Source organism: Zingiber officinale, chromosome 3B (assembly GCF_018446385.1).
Source record: "Zingiber officinale cultivar Zhangliang chromosome 3B, Zo_v1.1, whole genome shotgun sequence".
NCBI classification, from domain to species: Eukaryota; Viridiplantae; Streptophyta; class Magnoliopsida; order Zingiberales; family Zingiberaceae; genus Zingiber; species Zingiber officinale.
The window spans coordinates 34,257,495-34,274,100 of record NC_055991.1 but is presented as its reverse complement, the minus strand read 5'-3'; the positions used below and the strand labels follow the sequence as shown (position 1 = coordinate 34,274,100).

General features: G+C 36.5%; 1 protein-coding gene across 1 annotated transcript; it reads right to left on the bottom strand.

The window, feature by feature from the left end:
• Positions 1-13,623: 13,623 nt before the first annotated feature.
• On the bottom strand, positions 13,624-16,149 carry LOC122054799. The gene is made up of 7 exons (XM_042616230.1): positions 15,888-16,149; positions 15,562-15,839; positions 15,124-15,193; positions 14,802-15,063; positions 14,528-14,703; positions 14,422-14,440; positions 13,624-14,335 (listed from the first exon to the last, which is right to left on the bottom strand). Exons 1-7 carry the CDS (start codon positions 16,147-16,149, stop codon positions 13,624-13,626), a joined length of 1,779 nt encoding a protein of 592 aa, XP_042472164.1.
• Between the last annotated feature and the right edge of the window lie 457 nt (positions 16,150-16,606).

Genomic DNA, 16,606 nt, shown 5'->3' with positions numbered 1-16,606 from the left:
CATGCTGAGGAGATACGTACCCGATCCGACGCATGTGCTGACAGATATTCCAGTTCCCTTCAGCCTGATGCTACTTATGAGGAGGTTCCGGTACGGATTCTCGATCGAAAAGAGCGTCAGTTGCGGAATAAGACTATCCGGCTAGTTAAAGTCGGATGGCAACACCATTCGGATGAGGAGGCTACTTGGGAGCTCGAGGATACGATCCGAGCTCAGTATCCCCATCTTTTCACTTGAGGTATGTGATTTATTTACCGTTCAACATTTATTATTGTTATTTGTTATTAGTACTTGCTGATGGTAGATACTGAAATTTGGGGACCAAATTTTTATTAGTGGGGGAGAATGTAAAATACCGGAAAAAATGACGATTATTAATAAATGAATTTTCCGGAATTTTTGGATATTTTTCGGGAATTTTTCGAAGCTCGTACGGACGAGTTAACGGGATAAAAATGGGGCCTGGAAAAGCCTGTTTGGACGACCCATTTAAGCGAGGAATTGTTTCTTTTATAAAAATTCCTAATTCCTTTTTCTTTTTCATTTATTTTCTCCCCGTGTTCCTTCTCTCCCGAGGCTCACTCCCGAACCCGACTCCGAGAAAAAAAAAGCCCTAACCGCCGGCGCCGGCGGTTTCTTCCCCCTGTGTCCTCTACCCTAGCCACCTCACGCCGCCACCATAGCCGACAGTCGGCCGCCACTGAGCCCTGCCGAAGCCGCTGCCCTCACTGGACTTGAGCAGCGCTGTCGCCTCTGCCTAGCATCGCCGTAGCCGTGCCCTAGGTGCCAAGCGCCACTGACCACCGTAGCACCGTCGCACCTTTTACTCTAGCGCCGGCCTTCTGCCCGCGATGCTGACCCCCTCTGCCGCAGGTGACGAGCCACCTCTCCGACTTCCCTGTGCGCCGGCCGAAGTTTCCCTTCCTTGTGTCTCTGATCTAGAGTGATTGCGGCCTTGTTTCTGCCCTATGCGACGCCGCCTCTGTACACTATGCCTAGGTCGCCGGAAATCAAGAGCTTAAGAAGGTGACAGGGGGTAGTTGTAACCCGGCCAGTGGGACTGAAGGTGAGGGCTTAGGGTTTGTTTTTGTTTTCAATTCTGTGCTTTGATTCTTATCCTGCCGTGAGCAGCACTTGGGTGTGGGATGGCTAATTTAGTGTATAGGGTTTGGTGGACAGCGGCTTCACCAACTTCTGATTCTCGCTGTCATCATCGAAGAAGAGGTAATGGGAACAAATTATTACTGGACTTTAATTGTTAATAGAGTGTCTTGTGATTTCTTGATCATTTCTTCTTGATCCGGTTGGTGGACAGCAACTTGATCAGGGCAGTAGGTTGTTACGTCTGGCCAGTAGGTTTGATTTGGGGCTGTTGGAACTTGTCGTGGCAATCTTGCTTTGGTTGAGGGCATCAAGGAAGAGGTAAGGTCAGTAGGTTATGTTTTGAATTGAGTTATTTTGTTGATTAGTGAGTTTCCTTCTTGATTGTTTTGCAAGTGGATTTCCAGCCACTCACCTTGTTCTAGCAGCAAACACATTCCTTGATTATGGATTAATCACGGCCGTGAATTGAGGTAAGGTTTAGAGTTTTGATTTTCATGGTAGATTATTGCTAGTTGTGTTAGCAATAATTAATAACTTAAGTTTATAAGTTATATAATAGTGTAATCAGGATTAATGAAACTAACCCTAAATGATCAGTGGATTAGAAATTAGTTTAGCTATTTGTTTAAAAATTAAATTAGCTAAACTGTGCGAATTGATTCAGGACTTTGACGCGAGACGAGTATCTCGGAGTCAGCTTGGACCTTTCTATTTTATCGGAGGCGGGTACTTTTGACTTATAGTCTTTGATATGCTTAGTAATGGAATTAACGTGTTGCATTAATTGTGTTTCTTATTTGTTTCGGTTAATCACTGCCCAATATATATTACCTGTTTGTTTGATTGTGTGTTTACATATCGTACCTGATTTTTCATGCCCATGGGTAGTGATATAACCACATTTTACCATGTCAGGACCTAGGTTTGATACCCTATTTGATCAGTATATCATGATATGATTTATTCACTATGGTGGCCATTATTATATGTCCAGAGGTTGGTTTAGTTTATTACCATGCTTAGTGACATGCACCATTTGCATGATCGCATGCTGTGCGATAGATTGCTCCATTATTGTTGAACACTTTGCCAGTTTTCATCACTGTTCGGTGCTCCATTGTGACGCTCATGGGTAGCTTGACACAGCGTGGTAGCACGTCAGTTTGGCTCTTCCGGTGCTTCGTTGGTCCGCTCATGGGTAGTGTGACGCAGCGTGTAGCACGTTAGAGATCCCTCCCCGTCATAGTGTACCGGGAGATGAGGGCATTGCGCTCCCCCATTTATGATTTGGGGTAGGAGTATGTGTGTACTCCGACAGCATCCCGTCCACTCGGTTACTCATCAGGGGTAGTGATGCAGAGTGCACGGTTGTCACAGCCCTACCCACTCGGTCCCACTTTTGTTATGAGTTGGCTGACTGGCGTCAGGGGTGACCATGACATTGGCATCATATGCATGATGCATTGATTGTTTGTGATTGTGTTTGTTGCATTTATATGCTGCATATTGTTTGGATACCATGTTTGACATGCATACAGGTTTTCTATACCCTTCGGACTGTTTGTCCTTATACCGGGTCCTGGTTAGTACAGTATTCTCCTGTTTACTTCAGTTTGTATTCACCTTTATTGCATCAGGAGACTGTACGCATGATTAGTGCTAGGTGTTATTTCTTTACTTTGCATATCAATTGTACCTGCTGAGTGTTGGACTCACCCCGCCTCCATTGATGCTATTTTCAGGTTGATGCTGTCAGGAGAGAATTCCAGATGCTGTTCCCTGCAGACCTCTGGTCATTATTGGTTTTCTTTTGGTTTCTTTCTGTTTTAGACTGTTGAACTTGTTATGTTTTGAACTCTTCTATTCATGGATATTGTATGGATTTTATTGTGTCGATGGATTTGGTTATTGGATTTATTCTACTACATGCCTGCCTGGACAGCAGAAGAGGTAAGAAAAAAAAAATCGGATTTGGGCTTTACGAGTGTAGTTGAGTAGGGTGGATTTCGAGTCAGAGTTCTATATATTAATTGCGTGGTTGTGACAGCCAGAGGCTGTATATTATTATAAACTGCGTGTGATTGTTTACTTTATTGTCTGTTATGATTCCAACCGCCTGTGGCTGAGTATTTAGTGTTTGTAGAAATTTTTGGATTGTCCGCCGTACAGGGGAGATGCTGCCGAAATTTTCTCGGACAGGGACTCCTCTGGGGGCGTGACACACTTTGTTGATTGAGGGAAGGAATTGGAGATTTGGTGATTGAATTCATTGTTGAAGTTGATTGTGTTTGTGACTTAGATGCTATTTCGGTCTCTAGAAGTGTAGTGAGATCTTGAGTTTAATGATACTGTGATTTTGAATTGAAAAGATAATAATTGATCTATTTGATTCAATGAGGCATTAGAATCCGAGTTTAGATTTGATGAGAAGGGAATGAATCATGTGAAGATGAGAACAATAATGTTTTGCTCCTATTTTGGATAGTTCTAGTGCACTTTTGGGAATTAAATGTATTCAAGTTGAAATGAGATATCAATTGGAACCACTACAAGAATTCTCACACACACTTACTAGTGATCCTTGGAAAAATATGACTTGGGACTCCATACTACAATGTTTGTTTTAATTTTAATGAGTTTCAATTTTAATTAATTTGATGTGTCACGTGACATGCAAAAAGGCCAACACAACTCCTGCTCGGCCGAGAGCCCGTGATAGCAGTCAGGTGCCACTAAGTTCACCGTGACCACCAGTGCTTGGTGGGAATCATGGTCAGCCATTGTATCCTAGGAAATAGACAAACCTAGTAAGCCTCGAAGCATAGCCGGTGGTGGGGCGAATCTGTTTCAAGGAAACTGCGTCAATCGCAAGCCTTGGTCCGCAGCTTAAAACCCAACCGTCCACTTGGCAGACCTGTCACTCTGCAACATAGATCTGCTCGTTCTGTCGCTCTGCAACATAGATCTAACAGCTTTGTCACTCTGTAACACAGATCTGCCCGGTCTGCTCACTTTGTCGCTCTGTAACACGGATCTGATAGCTCTGTCGTTCTGCAACACAGATCTGTCCCTCTGCAACACAGCTTTACCCGCTCTGCTCGCTCTGCCACTCTACAACACAGATCTATCGCTTTGTCGCTCTGCAACACAGATCTGCTCGCTCTGTCGCTCTACCACTCTACAACGTAGATATGCCAAACATGTTGCTCTGCAACGCAAATCTGCCAGACCTATCACTCTGCAACACAGACTTGTTGTTCAGCTGACCTGCCCACTCGATAATACAGACCTACTACTCAGCTGATTAGCCCGCTCGGCGACTAAGTCCACTATTCAGCATGTATCAGAAACCAACCCCTACTGGCAGCCTTAGATTATCCGCTCAGGTCATTTCAACTGTAAGTTGAATTTAATTCGAGTATTTAAATTCAGCTAAGTTCCCAAAAATGTCTGACAACAGATTGTTTGTCCAACAGTAATAATAATAGAAATTTGACTCCATCTATTATTGTGTCTCATTTTATCCATCGAATTGAGGTAAACCTGGGATATCCTGTAAAAAATTCCAGGCTGATATTAAACAATCATTCCATGTTGATGTTTCATACAAGAAGGCATGACATGGGAGGAGAAAAGCCATAGAGATTGGTTATGGAAATTGGGAAAGTAATTTTGCTGAGGTACCTTCCGCCTTAGAGCATTCTAATCCCAATACTATTGTTAAGTGGTATCATCACCCAAGTAGCACTAAAAATATTAAAGTCTTCAAATATATATTTTGGATATTTGGACCAACACTTGATGCATTCCACATGTGTAGACCGGTTATCAGTATTGATGGTACACATTTGCTAGGATCTTATAAGGGAAAGATGCTTGTAGTTGTTTCTAAGAATGCAAACAATCGTATGTTACATGTCGCTTATGTTATAGTGGATGAGGAGACTATAGCTAGTTGGTGTTGGTTTTTTGAACAATTCAGGTATTATGTGGCACAAGATAGACAATTATGTGTTATTTCTAATAAACACCGTGGTATTATTCATGCTATGTCAAATTTAGAGGAATGGAAGGAACCAATTGCAGATCATAGATTTTTCCTTCGACGTGTTCGAATTAATTTCATGACAAAGTTTAAGAATGTCACTTTGAAACATTGTTGTTGGGCTATTGGAAGTACTACTCAAAGATGAAAATTCAACAAATTTAGGAGATAGATAATGGCACTTGATTCAATGGCATGGCAATATTTGAGAGATAGTGACATAAGTCGGTGGAGTCTTGCTTACGATGGTAACTATCGATGGTGATGTCTCACAACAAATAGTTATGAGAGTTTGAGCAATGTATTACGGGGGCTAGATTGTTTCCAATTAAGGCATGCATTGATTTGTCATTTCATAGAATTGTTCAACTTTTTCAAAGGTATAAACAGGTAGCCCATCATTGTAATACAGTCGTCCCGCCATATTATTGGAGTAAATTCAAGGAGGCTGAAAGACATGCACAAGGACTTCACATTGATGAGTTTAACTATGCAGATGGAGTGTTCAAGATTGTGATAATAAGACAATTAAATGGTAAAGGTGGTCATGTAGATACGGTTCTTTACTATGAAAATGATTGCACATGTGGAAAGTGGCAAATGCATAGATTTCCATGTTCACATGCAATTACTATTTGCCGACATAGAGGAGGTAATGCTATTGACCTTGTGGATGAAGTTCACACCACAAAGACTTACATGGTATAATATTCTGGCAATTTTTATCCTATTTGTCATAAGGATTATTGGACAAATCTAAGTTGGGAGATTCAAGTAGATTACTCAAGATTGATCAATCATGGGTGGGGTAGGCGACGTGAAAGTCGAATACAAAATGAGATGGATTTGAGGCACCCTGATGAACCTTGTAGATGTGGAAGGTGTCACCAAACTTGCCACGATATGAGAAATTGTCAAAATACACACCCCAGGGTTGATAATGAAGTCGATAGTTGATGTTTTTAATATAGTGTATCTCAATACGTGAATACCATGTGATGGGAGTTAGTATTTTGTTAATTTTTGTAGTTATAAGATTATGTCTTGTACATTTATGTTATTTGGGATTTTAAACCTTATACAACTTTATTTATACTCTATTTCATGTTGTTGCTGTGATATAAGACTTTGTACTTTTGTCTTTATTTGTGTTTTTTCATTACAAATATTGTTTGTTTAATGTAAGTTCTTTATGCTGCTGTGAATAAATTAAATATTGTTTGTTTAATTTTTAAATTTTGTAGGGTGTTTAAAATGACTTCACTTCCAATTTATAATTTAAATCCAACCCATTGATACCAGACTTGTTATTCTTACACAAGGAGCATAGATCTTCGGATCTATTTTATGAGAAAATCAAGGATGATCCACTTAAAGTAAGAAGATGTGACATTAGATTTTGGAGACATGTTGATGATATACCGAGGGTGTAATGCATCACATACAAGAAGTTGGATTTGAGGGTGTCATTCGATGTGAATATATCCAACTTGATCATGGTCTTATTACTGCTCTAGTGGAGTGATGGCGTCCAAAAACTCATACTTTTCACTTCCCTATTGATGACGTGACAATTACCCTACAGGATGATGAGGTTTTGTGGGGCCTTCAAGTTATAGGATCTCCTGTGTGTGCTGCTGATATTAACAAATCATTAGAGCAGTGGATAGATATATGTGAGACTATGATGGATTTTACTTCTCCAGATGGTGTCATATCAAATAATCGAATACTACTAAGGTTTTGTATGATATCGCAGACCTCTACCTCATAATGCATCAGACAAATCATGTATTCAACGGGCGAGAGTCTATATTTTGTATTTTTTTTTGTTGGGTGGTAATTTGTTATCTAATTTATCTGGTAGCGTTGTGTACATGCATCACCTCATCAATTTGATCGATATATTTGTTAGTGCATGTATGAGTTTTGGGAGTGCTATTTTGGCCTGTTTATATAATGTTTGTGCAAAGCGTCATATTCAAAGATGAATAAGATATGTGGTCTGCTAGTATTATTGTAGGTAATCGAATATAACTTAATGATGCCTTGTATTATATTATATTCTTTTAATACATATTATTTCCTTTTAGTTGTGGGCTTGGGAATGGTTACCCACCATTCAACCCATCTGACGCACTGATGAAATTGATTTCACTCGCCCTTATGGATCGAGGTTTGTTTACTTCAATACAATGAATTAAATTATGTATTAAATTTTTTTATATATGCAACGTTAAGTTTAATAACCTTCCATCCATATATATTTAAGGTGGAATGTAGAGTTTGGAGTGACTAGAGTTCCGATGCATGTTTTGCTTGCCTATTGAGATGCATTTGTCGGTCTATAACCTGATCAGGTATAAATGAACGATAATATGCTATATGTTTTTTTTATTAGGATGATATAATAATATTGGTTCTTAGCATTCATATAAATAAAAATTCTACAATAATTTTTTCAGTTTATCTAGCTTCCATATGAAGAACATGCTTTTGAATTATTGCCTTCGTATTGTGCAAGAGGTTGAGCATGTTCGAGATCTGTCACCTATTTGATATGTTGGGAGATTGTTGAAGCTCACTTACCTAACAGAGTTTTACGATAGTTTGGTATGCATCAACCAATCTCTATCCCTCGCCTCGCCTGTTAGATAAACATGTTGCATTGCATAAAATGACATGCAGTGGTAGAACCAACACTAATTGGATAGAGACGCATCAATAGAACATTGATCATTGGCATGATTCACTTAACCATGTTGAAAACGGTGAGTTAGTGAATGATCCAATACATGTCTCCTTAGAATATATGTCTTGGTATTAGTAGTAGACAGTTATATACATTACAAATCTGAGTCAACGATTTTCTTCTAATAGCTTTCAGGGTGATGGAGAGACTACTGAGTATTTGGTATTATTTTCCTATATTAAATTTTTATTAATATCTATTAATTCTCATTTATTATTTTCATACTAACTAATTCATATAATATATATTGTTAGATAGATGGCATGTGTCGAGTGTTCTACACATCATTAGACTTGATGGCTGTCAGTGATGCTAGACATGCTAGATATTTTGTACAAATTCGAGACATAGCTAGCCACTACATGCACAATGCCAGAGGACATCAACATTTGGATATTAGGCATTCGCATGTACTTGAACAAGTTGGTCAATGGTCACCAAAGTCCACTTACACAAAAGATTCATAAAGAACAAAGAAATGTTCAACGAGGAAGACAAGTTGGTACGAGATGTCAAACTCAACCTACTCAATCTCATTTTTCAAATATTGGTCTTGGGGGTTCTTCAAGTAATTTCGAACATGGTAGTCACTCTGATAATGCATTACCAACCCAGACTCCCACAACTTGTCCATTGTTTATTACTCCAATTCACTTTTTTGATCAAACATTTGATTCCGGCATAACCAATGATAATGCACACAATTATGGATCTAGTCAATTGCAAGTAAATGATAATGAGCTGGATGAGCAAAATGACGCTACCTTCGAAGATCATGGCGATCTCCCCATAGCTCTATGCAAACAAAAAAGAACAGTGAAACATATCAGTTGCGATACACATGGGAGGTTAGCAATGAAACACTAATTATTACTTAGCAAAATATATTTGTTTTTTGGAAAATAATGTATTATGAGATTAACTTATGTTGGATGGTTTCAATTGGTAGCAATGTGCTTCTTAAGTTGTATAAGAAAAGAATGCTCTAAAGGAACTGCCTAATTATATGCTTTACTCCCTAGCATATGTTTACAAAAGGATATTGTTAATTGGTAGTACTAAAGATATACATTGTAGTTGATTATGCCTCTGTGTTTTTGACAGTTGATCTATTGCTTTTATGGGGTACATTTGAAGACGAGATCATTTGTTTGATTTTGTGATCAAAAATATTTTTATCTAAACATTTGTATATCTGAGTTAAAACTATGGTATTTGTTTCTTGCAAATATTTCATGATGGTACTGAATTGAACTAAAAAAAAAAGTTGAATCGAAGTACTCCTGTGTTCTTATTTATGATCTTAAGTTAACTCTGATACCTCTCATCAGCTATTCTAGCAATCAAAGATTAGCTTTTTTTAAAAGATTTGTTTATGCTTCTTCTCTCGTTTGATGAATAAGATATCACAAGAGATGGAGCAAAAAGAACTAAATGCATTCTGCTTCGGAAGCCCTAATGAATCTTTGTCTGGTTGCCCTGGGTGCTTCGGTGATTCCAAGCCTTGCTTTCTGGTGCGCCTCAGTTGGAATTTCTTCTTGACTGATAGTAAATCCGATGTCAATGATTCTAGGATCATCTTTGTTTGGTAGTAGTTTTGAAAATGGAGCTATCTTGGATTTTAAACCTGCACAAGCCCCATCTATATTCCTATTGTGAAAGCTGTAAAAATATTTTAAAAAATTCTTTTTTCTCATTTGCAGAACGTCATTTTCATCATTTTTTGCATTTGTTAGATTCACATTTCTTAAATGTGAAAGCTAAATGCGAAAGATGTAAAAATAACAAATTCTTTTGCTACGTTTACAGAACATTTGGCATTTCCATTTTTTTCCCTAGATTCGCATTTCTTAAATGTAAAAGCTATTTGAAATGTGAAACTATAGCTTTCACATATAAGAAATGCGAAAGCTGTAAAAATAAAAAAAAAAATTCTTTTTTTATGATTTTCATCTAGTTTCGCATTTGCAAAACTTAATAAGTTTAGCATTCAAACAACCATAAGCTTCTTTAAAACAACCACATTTATTTAACCCATAATCATAACATTGAATTTAGTCCAAATCTCTGTCGGAGCATCTGTCGAACACCTTCGCAGTTGCTTCCAGGCACCCACATTTGCAGTACATGTCAATGAGCGAGTTTCTTACATAGGACAACGATAAATCCACCGCAAGCTTAATCGCCAAACAACACCCACTACAACAAATATAGCTTTTCGCGGCGCGCAAATATGCTATCCGCGGCGTGCATTGCGTCCTGTACAATGATAAGCTGTTGAAAGTCTGAAGATATCAACGACGTGCAATAAACGTGCGATTAAAGTATTCGTGACGTGCAATGCATGCTATTGTTAGTGTTATCAATGGCGTGCAATAAACGCCGCAATAGATAGTATTTGCGGTGTGCAATGCATGCTATCATTAGGATTATCAATGACATGCAATGCACGCCGCAATAGATAGTATTCACGGCATGCAATGTATGATGTCGTTAGAGTTATCAACAACGTGCAATAATACACACCGCAATTGATTTTTTTTTTTTGTAGCAGAAACACAAAACGCAGAAACATAATGTGCAAAAACACAAAATGTAGACACACAAAATGCAGAAACAAACATAACTTGCAGAAACATAAAATGCACCACACTTAACATAACATAGCAAGAGTTCACTTAGTAACATGATTTGGATCCAACAGAAATGTATGTCTTTCAAATAAGTAGAATCTCTCTCACTCACACAAAACTACAAGTTTAGACAGTCATGCTACTGTGCTTCCTATTGCATCGTCGAGATAAAACATTTCATCATTTGGTCATATCAAGTCTACCTTCTCCACCAAAACTTTATCAACCCAAACCTTCCAACTAGATCCTCCAAGAGGAATGTGATGCACTTTTGCTTTCGGATTTGTGGATGCAACTCGACCTTCTGCAACAACTCCCTCACCACACCAATGAAGTAACTTACATTTATAATTATCATGGACAACTTCACTATTCACATTCTTCGACTTTGACTACATATAGTTAAACAAGATAAAATTATTAATATGACATGATGCTTAAACAATGAACTTTTGGTTTATAAGGCATACAATTTAAATATAATTATCTGAAATTTTTTTGCACCATTGATATCAATATCATTGACAATATCATTCCCAATATCGTTACTAATGCCACCACTAGCAACCTAATTTGACACACAAATTATGTCAAGTAATGTCATCATGTAATTAAATCGAATAATTTAACTATACATACTTAACTTATTTTATCTAATGATGGTTAATTTACTAACCTGTTCTTCATCATTTCATTGCCTCATACTTTGGAGAAATATGGACTTCATTTCTTGCATTTCTTGTTGAAAGTTATTCATCATACTTTAAAGTTGTTTAATAGTTTCATTTTGTTGAATGCATGCTCCAGTTTTTGATGGTGTAATTCCAAAGTCCAACCCACGCACTCTACCTCGAGCTTCCTTGCCAAATACAATGCTAATTGCGTATCGACAATGCTAGTTGTATTTAGATATTCAGGTGGACATTCTTCTATTTTTCTCTATCAAATAGAACAAACAGATAATTTTTTTAGTAAATAACAAATTTTTCTAACCTTTTACAAAATTCAAAGAGATAGTTTTATTACCATTTTCTTTCCAACAGCTTCACTACTAGGTTGCCTATTTCTTTTCTTGTGAGCCTCAATCCAAACTTTTGATCTTGTAATTGGTGTATCTGTAAGACTTTTTTTTCCTTAAGTATGGAACATATAGAATATATAAAAAATCATTAGAAAAGAAATTTAAAAGATGTATCATTGCTTAAATAAGAAAACTTTAAAACAAACTATCCATAAAGTTGTATAAATAATAATATTTACCATCATGTTGGTCAAGCGGGCATAAGCTCTCTGGCTCATTGTATGATTATGGTCTTGTTTTACCCTCATTTCTCTAAATTTGGCGCTCTTCTCCTGAGAATTAAAATATAACCAACAAGGAAAAATACAACCATGAGTAGGCATAATCAAGGAAAAACTACAAGCAATAAAATGATAGGACACAAACCATAACCAACATGAAAATAGCAACCATTAATGATAATCAAAAGGATTTCCAAGAAACAAAACTAACAGGAAAAATTCTGACATAAAAGGAAAGGCACACCTAGAATATGAAACTATGAATACTCAAACATACAATTATTATGACCACTGTATTATTTTGCAATGCTTTAAAAAATCCTTTTTGACCACCTTAGACAAAAGGAAGATATTGTTTAATGCTACAAAAACTTCACATGCATCCCGTGTCAAGTGATACCAGCCCACAGAACACCCATTTGGATTACAATGCAGTAGTCAAGTTTGAGATAGATTCTAAATGGAGCAAAATCAAATCCGTAACAGAAAACTTCTTTGAAGGAAAATAAAGAGCTTAAAGATGATTAATACACTGCCAATGTAAGAGAGTTTAGAATATATAGTTAACCAGAATTACTACAAATGATTAAAGTGAGTGAGAATATGATGATACTTCAGCAGTTGTTAATTGGATTCAAGACTAAAGAAACCCAATATTAAGCTAGCAAAGAATAGAGCATTCAGTACTTCTGGGAGTAATTCTTTTGCCTACTTTATAAACTAGTAAAAGGTTGACCTTGGGAAATTCACATATTTAAGTAACGTACCATGATATGATAATCTTCTTCCGAACCAAGAAGAAATTGTAAATTATGATACTACTTACTGAGTTTGGTCCATAACAGTGAATTAATACTTACTTGAAAGGAAAGTGACAGTGTCTTCTTTACAAAAATGTCCCACTGATTTTGGTCCATAAATTTGGGCTTCAAAAGACTAAGATCTCGTGAAGCTACTTGACCAGTATTAACTTCTCGTATAAGTATCTGCAGCCTGGACTTTCTATCACGCCACAACTTACCTAACTTTTGAAAGATTATTTTCTTTTCCCACTCCTCGACATTAAAATGTAGCTGTAAAATATAAAGCATGAATATATGACTAAATTTTGTTATAGAATTGGAAAATAATAATTCAATGACAGATGACATTACCTGAAGACAACTCCACATTTTACTTTTCAAATCTTCATCTACGTAATTCCATCCATCCAATGTATATGGAACAAATTCTTTTACCATACAACCTAGAAAAGATGCATACTTCACCGAATTATCTCCAATTGATTGTTCGAACTCATTACGATCTAGCACTTTGGGATTTTGTTGGCCACTAACCAACATCAACTTTGATGGACCTCGTCCCTTTTTCCCATCAATTTTACTATCATCAACCGACTCTTTACCATGCAAATGTTGTGAAGAATCAGGAGCAGTGTTAGAGTCCATTCTCGATAGTTGATTAACAATTTTTTCCTACAAAATAGCATAAAGAGATGTTGAAATGCATAAGTGTACTTATTAAAATAAACCAAGAATTAAAAAAGGATACAATATATCACCTGAACTTCAACTATAGATTCTTTACTGCGTTTTTTGCCCCTTCTTTTCATCATTTGAATGCTATATAATGACCTGATAAAATATATAATATGACATGATGCACCACTGAAAGATTATAAACTAGAACAAAAATATATTGCAAAAGTAAATAAAGAGTAGTGGAGTTTGAAAAGAACATTTATTTGTTGAAATAAATAACTATAAATCTACATCTGAAAAGTTCAGTCATGGGATATCAATAACATCAATTCCCTCACACTCATTTCTTGAATATGGTTCTTTCTCAGTAATGTTAATATCAAGTCTGGACACATCAAGAGGTTTTGATGATGTATATGCATCCTCTTCAAGCAAATCCATGTTATGAATATCTCGAGGTGACGCTTTTAGCAACACATACCAATTTGATTCATCATTTTCCCTAGAATAGAAAACTTGCTTTGCTTTTGATGCTAAAATGAAAGGATCATTTTCAAAAGTCCTTAGTCCTTGGTGTAAGTTAACAAGTGTAAAACCATCATCCATTTTGATACCAGTTCCAGGATTAGCCCAATCACACCTAAAAACAGGTACTTTGAAAAAATAATAGTCTAGTAACACAATATCTCGTATAACCCCATAGTACGATAGTCTTTCTACTGTATGTGAATCAGTAGAACTAGATTGCCAAATAGTATCATCTTCAACTGAAACACCACTATCTTGTGTCGATCTTCCAACATCAATTGTGTGGAACCGATGTCCATTTATAATATTACCTGTATATGATATAACATGCTTTCTTGGACCATGTGCTAGCCATTGAATCCGATCTGAAGAGTTATCAAGAACATGTTTTGATAACCATTGAGCAAATGTTTCCATATGTCGTTTTTGTAACAATGTTTCATTACTTGAGAAACGACGATCTATTTGTTTAAGCTCCTCAATGTGCATCCTATTTAAAATCATTGAAAAGTGATTGTTAAAATATACGAATCATGCAATACACCAAGAATATTAGGGTTGCAATTTAATACTCACTTTATGTAAGGATCAATTTCTGCAGTATTAAACAACACATATCGATATGCTGCTTGTCACAGATGTTCTTCTAAAATAATTTCTTTTCCTTGAGAAATGGGACGACCTTCCACTACTCCATTTTCCAAATCCTCATTCCGATTAGATCGGAGACCAATACAAGCAGCTTTTTTTATATAAGCACTACAAAACCGCATTCGTTCTTCTGCAAGGTAATACTCAGCTATGCAACCCTCTGGCCTTGCTCGGTTCTTCACATAGCCTATAAGCATTTTCATAAATCTAAATAATAAAAAAATCACATGAAATAAATGTTGATAGAAAAATCTAAGTTGTTGTATGATATTAAAGTAGTAAAAAGATAGATTATTATTTATTACCTTTCAAATGGATACATCAAGCGGAATTGAACTGACCCACACAGGCGAGCCTCTCTTGCTAAATGAATTGTCAAATGAACAGAGATGGTAAAGAAAGCAGGTGGAACATACCTCTCCAACATGCATAAAGTTTCAGCAATATTCTCCTCGAGTTGTTCTAAACGGTTCCTATCTAATACTCTTTGACATAACTCATTGTAAAATGCATAAAGCAAAAATATAGCATTACGTGGACCTTTTGGTAAAAGACTTCTCAATGCTACTGAAAGCAATTATTGCGTAAGTACATGACAATCATGAGATTTCAACCCAATAAGCTTACGTTTTTCTAAAGAAACACAGTTACCAAAATTTGAGCTATAACCATCAGGTAACTTTATTTTTTCTTCAACCTAGAACAAAATACGTCCATTTCTTTTTTAGACAATGTGTAAGGTGCAACAGGCAAGTGATACATGTTTTCTCCTTTTTTTCTTAAGGATGTAATTCTTTTCTAATATTTAAGTGCCTCAAATCTTTGCGAGCGTTAACACCATCTTTTGATTTTTTTTTTTTTTTTTCTTTAAGTTTAACATTGTATCTATGATATTCTCGCAAACATTTTTTTCAACATGCATAACATCTAAGTTATGACGTAGCAGGAACCCCTACAAGTTTAACTATCAACGCATTTCATATATTAGTTCAAGATTCAAAACAAATTGTGCATAAAATATAAAAAATTTATAAAAGATAATTAATAGAGTGCAAAATAACTTACACTCCAGTATGGCAAATTGAAAAATATTGACTTCTTCTTCCACATTTGAACTAGTTTTTGAACTTTTTTTGAACCATCACACTCCTTCCTCTTTTTCTTTGTATTATTGATATCCTTACCCATTTTCTTTTTACCCCAGTCAATTTCAATGTCTTTCACTACATTAAGAATTTCTAATCCATTCAGAGGACTAGGTTTTCCTTTTGTCTCTTTATTCCCATCAAACCACTTCTTTTTCTGACGGAATGGATGATTAGGAGCAAGAAATCTCCTGTGCCCTAAATATGTAAACTTTCTACTATACTTAAGTCACATAGAAGATATGCCTTCACCACATATTGGGCAACCAAATTCCCCTTTTGTGGCACATCCAGCTAAGTTTTCATAAGCTGGAAAATCATTGATTGTCCACATCAAAATAGCCTTCATATTGAACACTAACTTGCTAAATGCATCATACGTCTCCACACCAATGCCCCATAACTCCTTCAAATCCTCCACTAGGGGTTCCAAGTATACATCTATATCATTTCCTGGTTGCTTCGGGCCTGGAATCAATAATGTCAACATAAGATTTTCCGTCGTCATGCACATCAACGGAGGAAGGTTGTAATTGACCAAAATAACTGGCTAACAACTATATCTATAACAAAGATCACCAAAAGGGTTGAATCCATCTGTTGCAAGACCAAGCCGGAGATTTCTAGGATCTGATGCAAAAGCTGGCCACTTATGATTTATCATATCCCAAGCTATTGATGTTGGTTGCTACTCGAAAAACCCAATGGCTCCACTGTACAAAAATTTTGTACGTGATCTGAACCTTTCCTAGCTACCATGTGTCCTTTTAAGTTAAACTTTTATCTCCTGCGGAACTTAACACGTTTAATTCCAAGTTTAACTTATATGTTCTTTTAGGTTTAGATTTGGATCTCCTGCGGAACTTAACACGTTTGATCCAAATCACCTAGGTTATAAATTCAATTAAATATTAGTTTCCAAAATTGGCTTCCAGTACTGCATGGCGAGGCACTTGGCCTTCTTG

Excerpts from the sequence above, each read along its gene's own strand:
- LOC122054799 (XM_042616230.1), bottom strand. The coding sequence starts at position 16,149 with ATGACGACGGAAAATCTTATGTTGACATTATTGATTCCAGGCCCGAAG. Across the intron at positions 15,840-15,887 it reads TTGCCCAATATGTGGTGAAG|GGCACAGGAGATTTCTTGCT; the intron begins GCATATCTTCTA and ends TTACATATTTAG. Across the intron at positions 15,194-15,561 it reads TCAATTTGCCATACTGGAGT|GTTGAAGAAAAAATAAAGTT; the intron begins GTAAGTTATTTT and ends ATTTTGTTCTAG.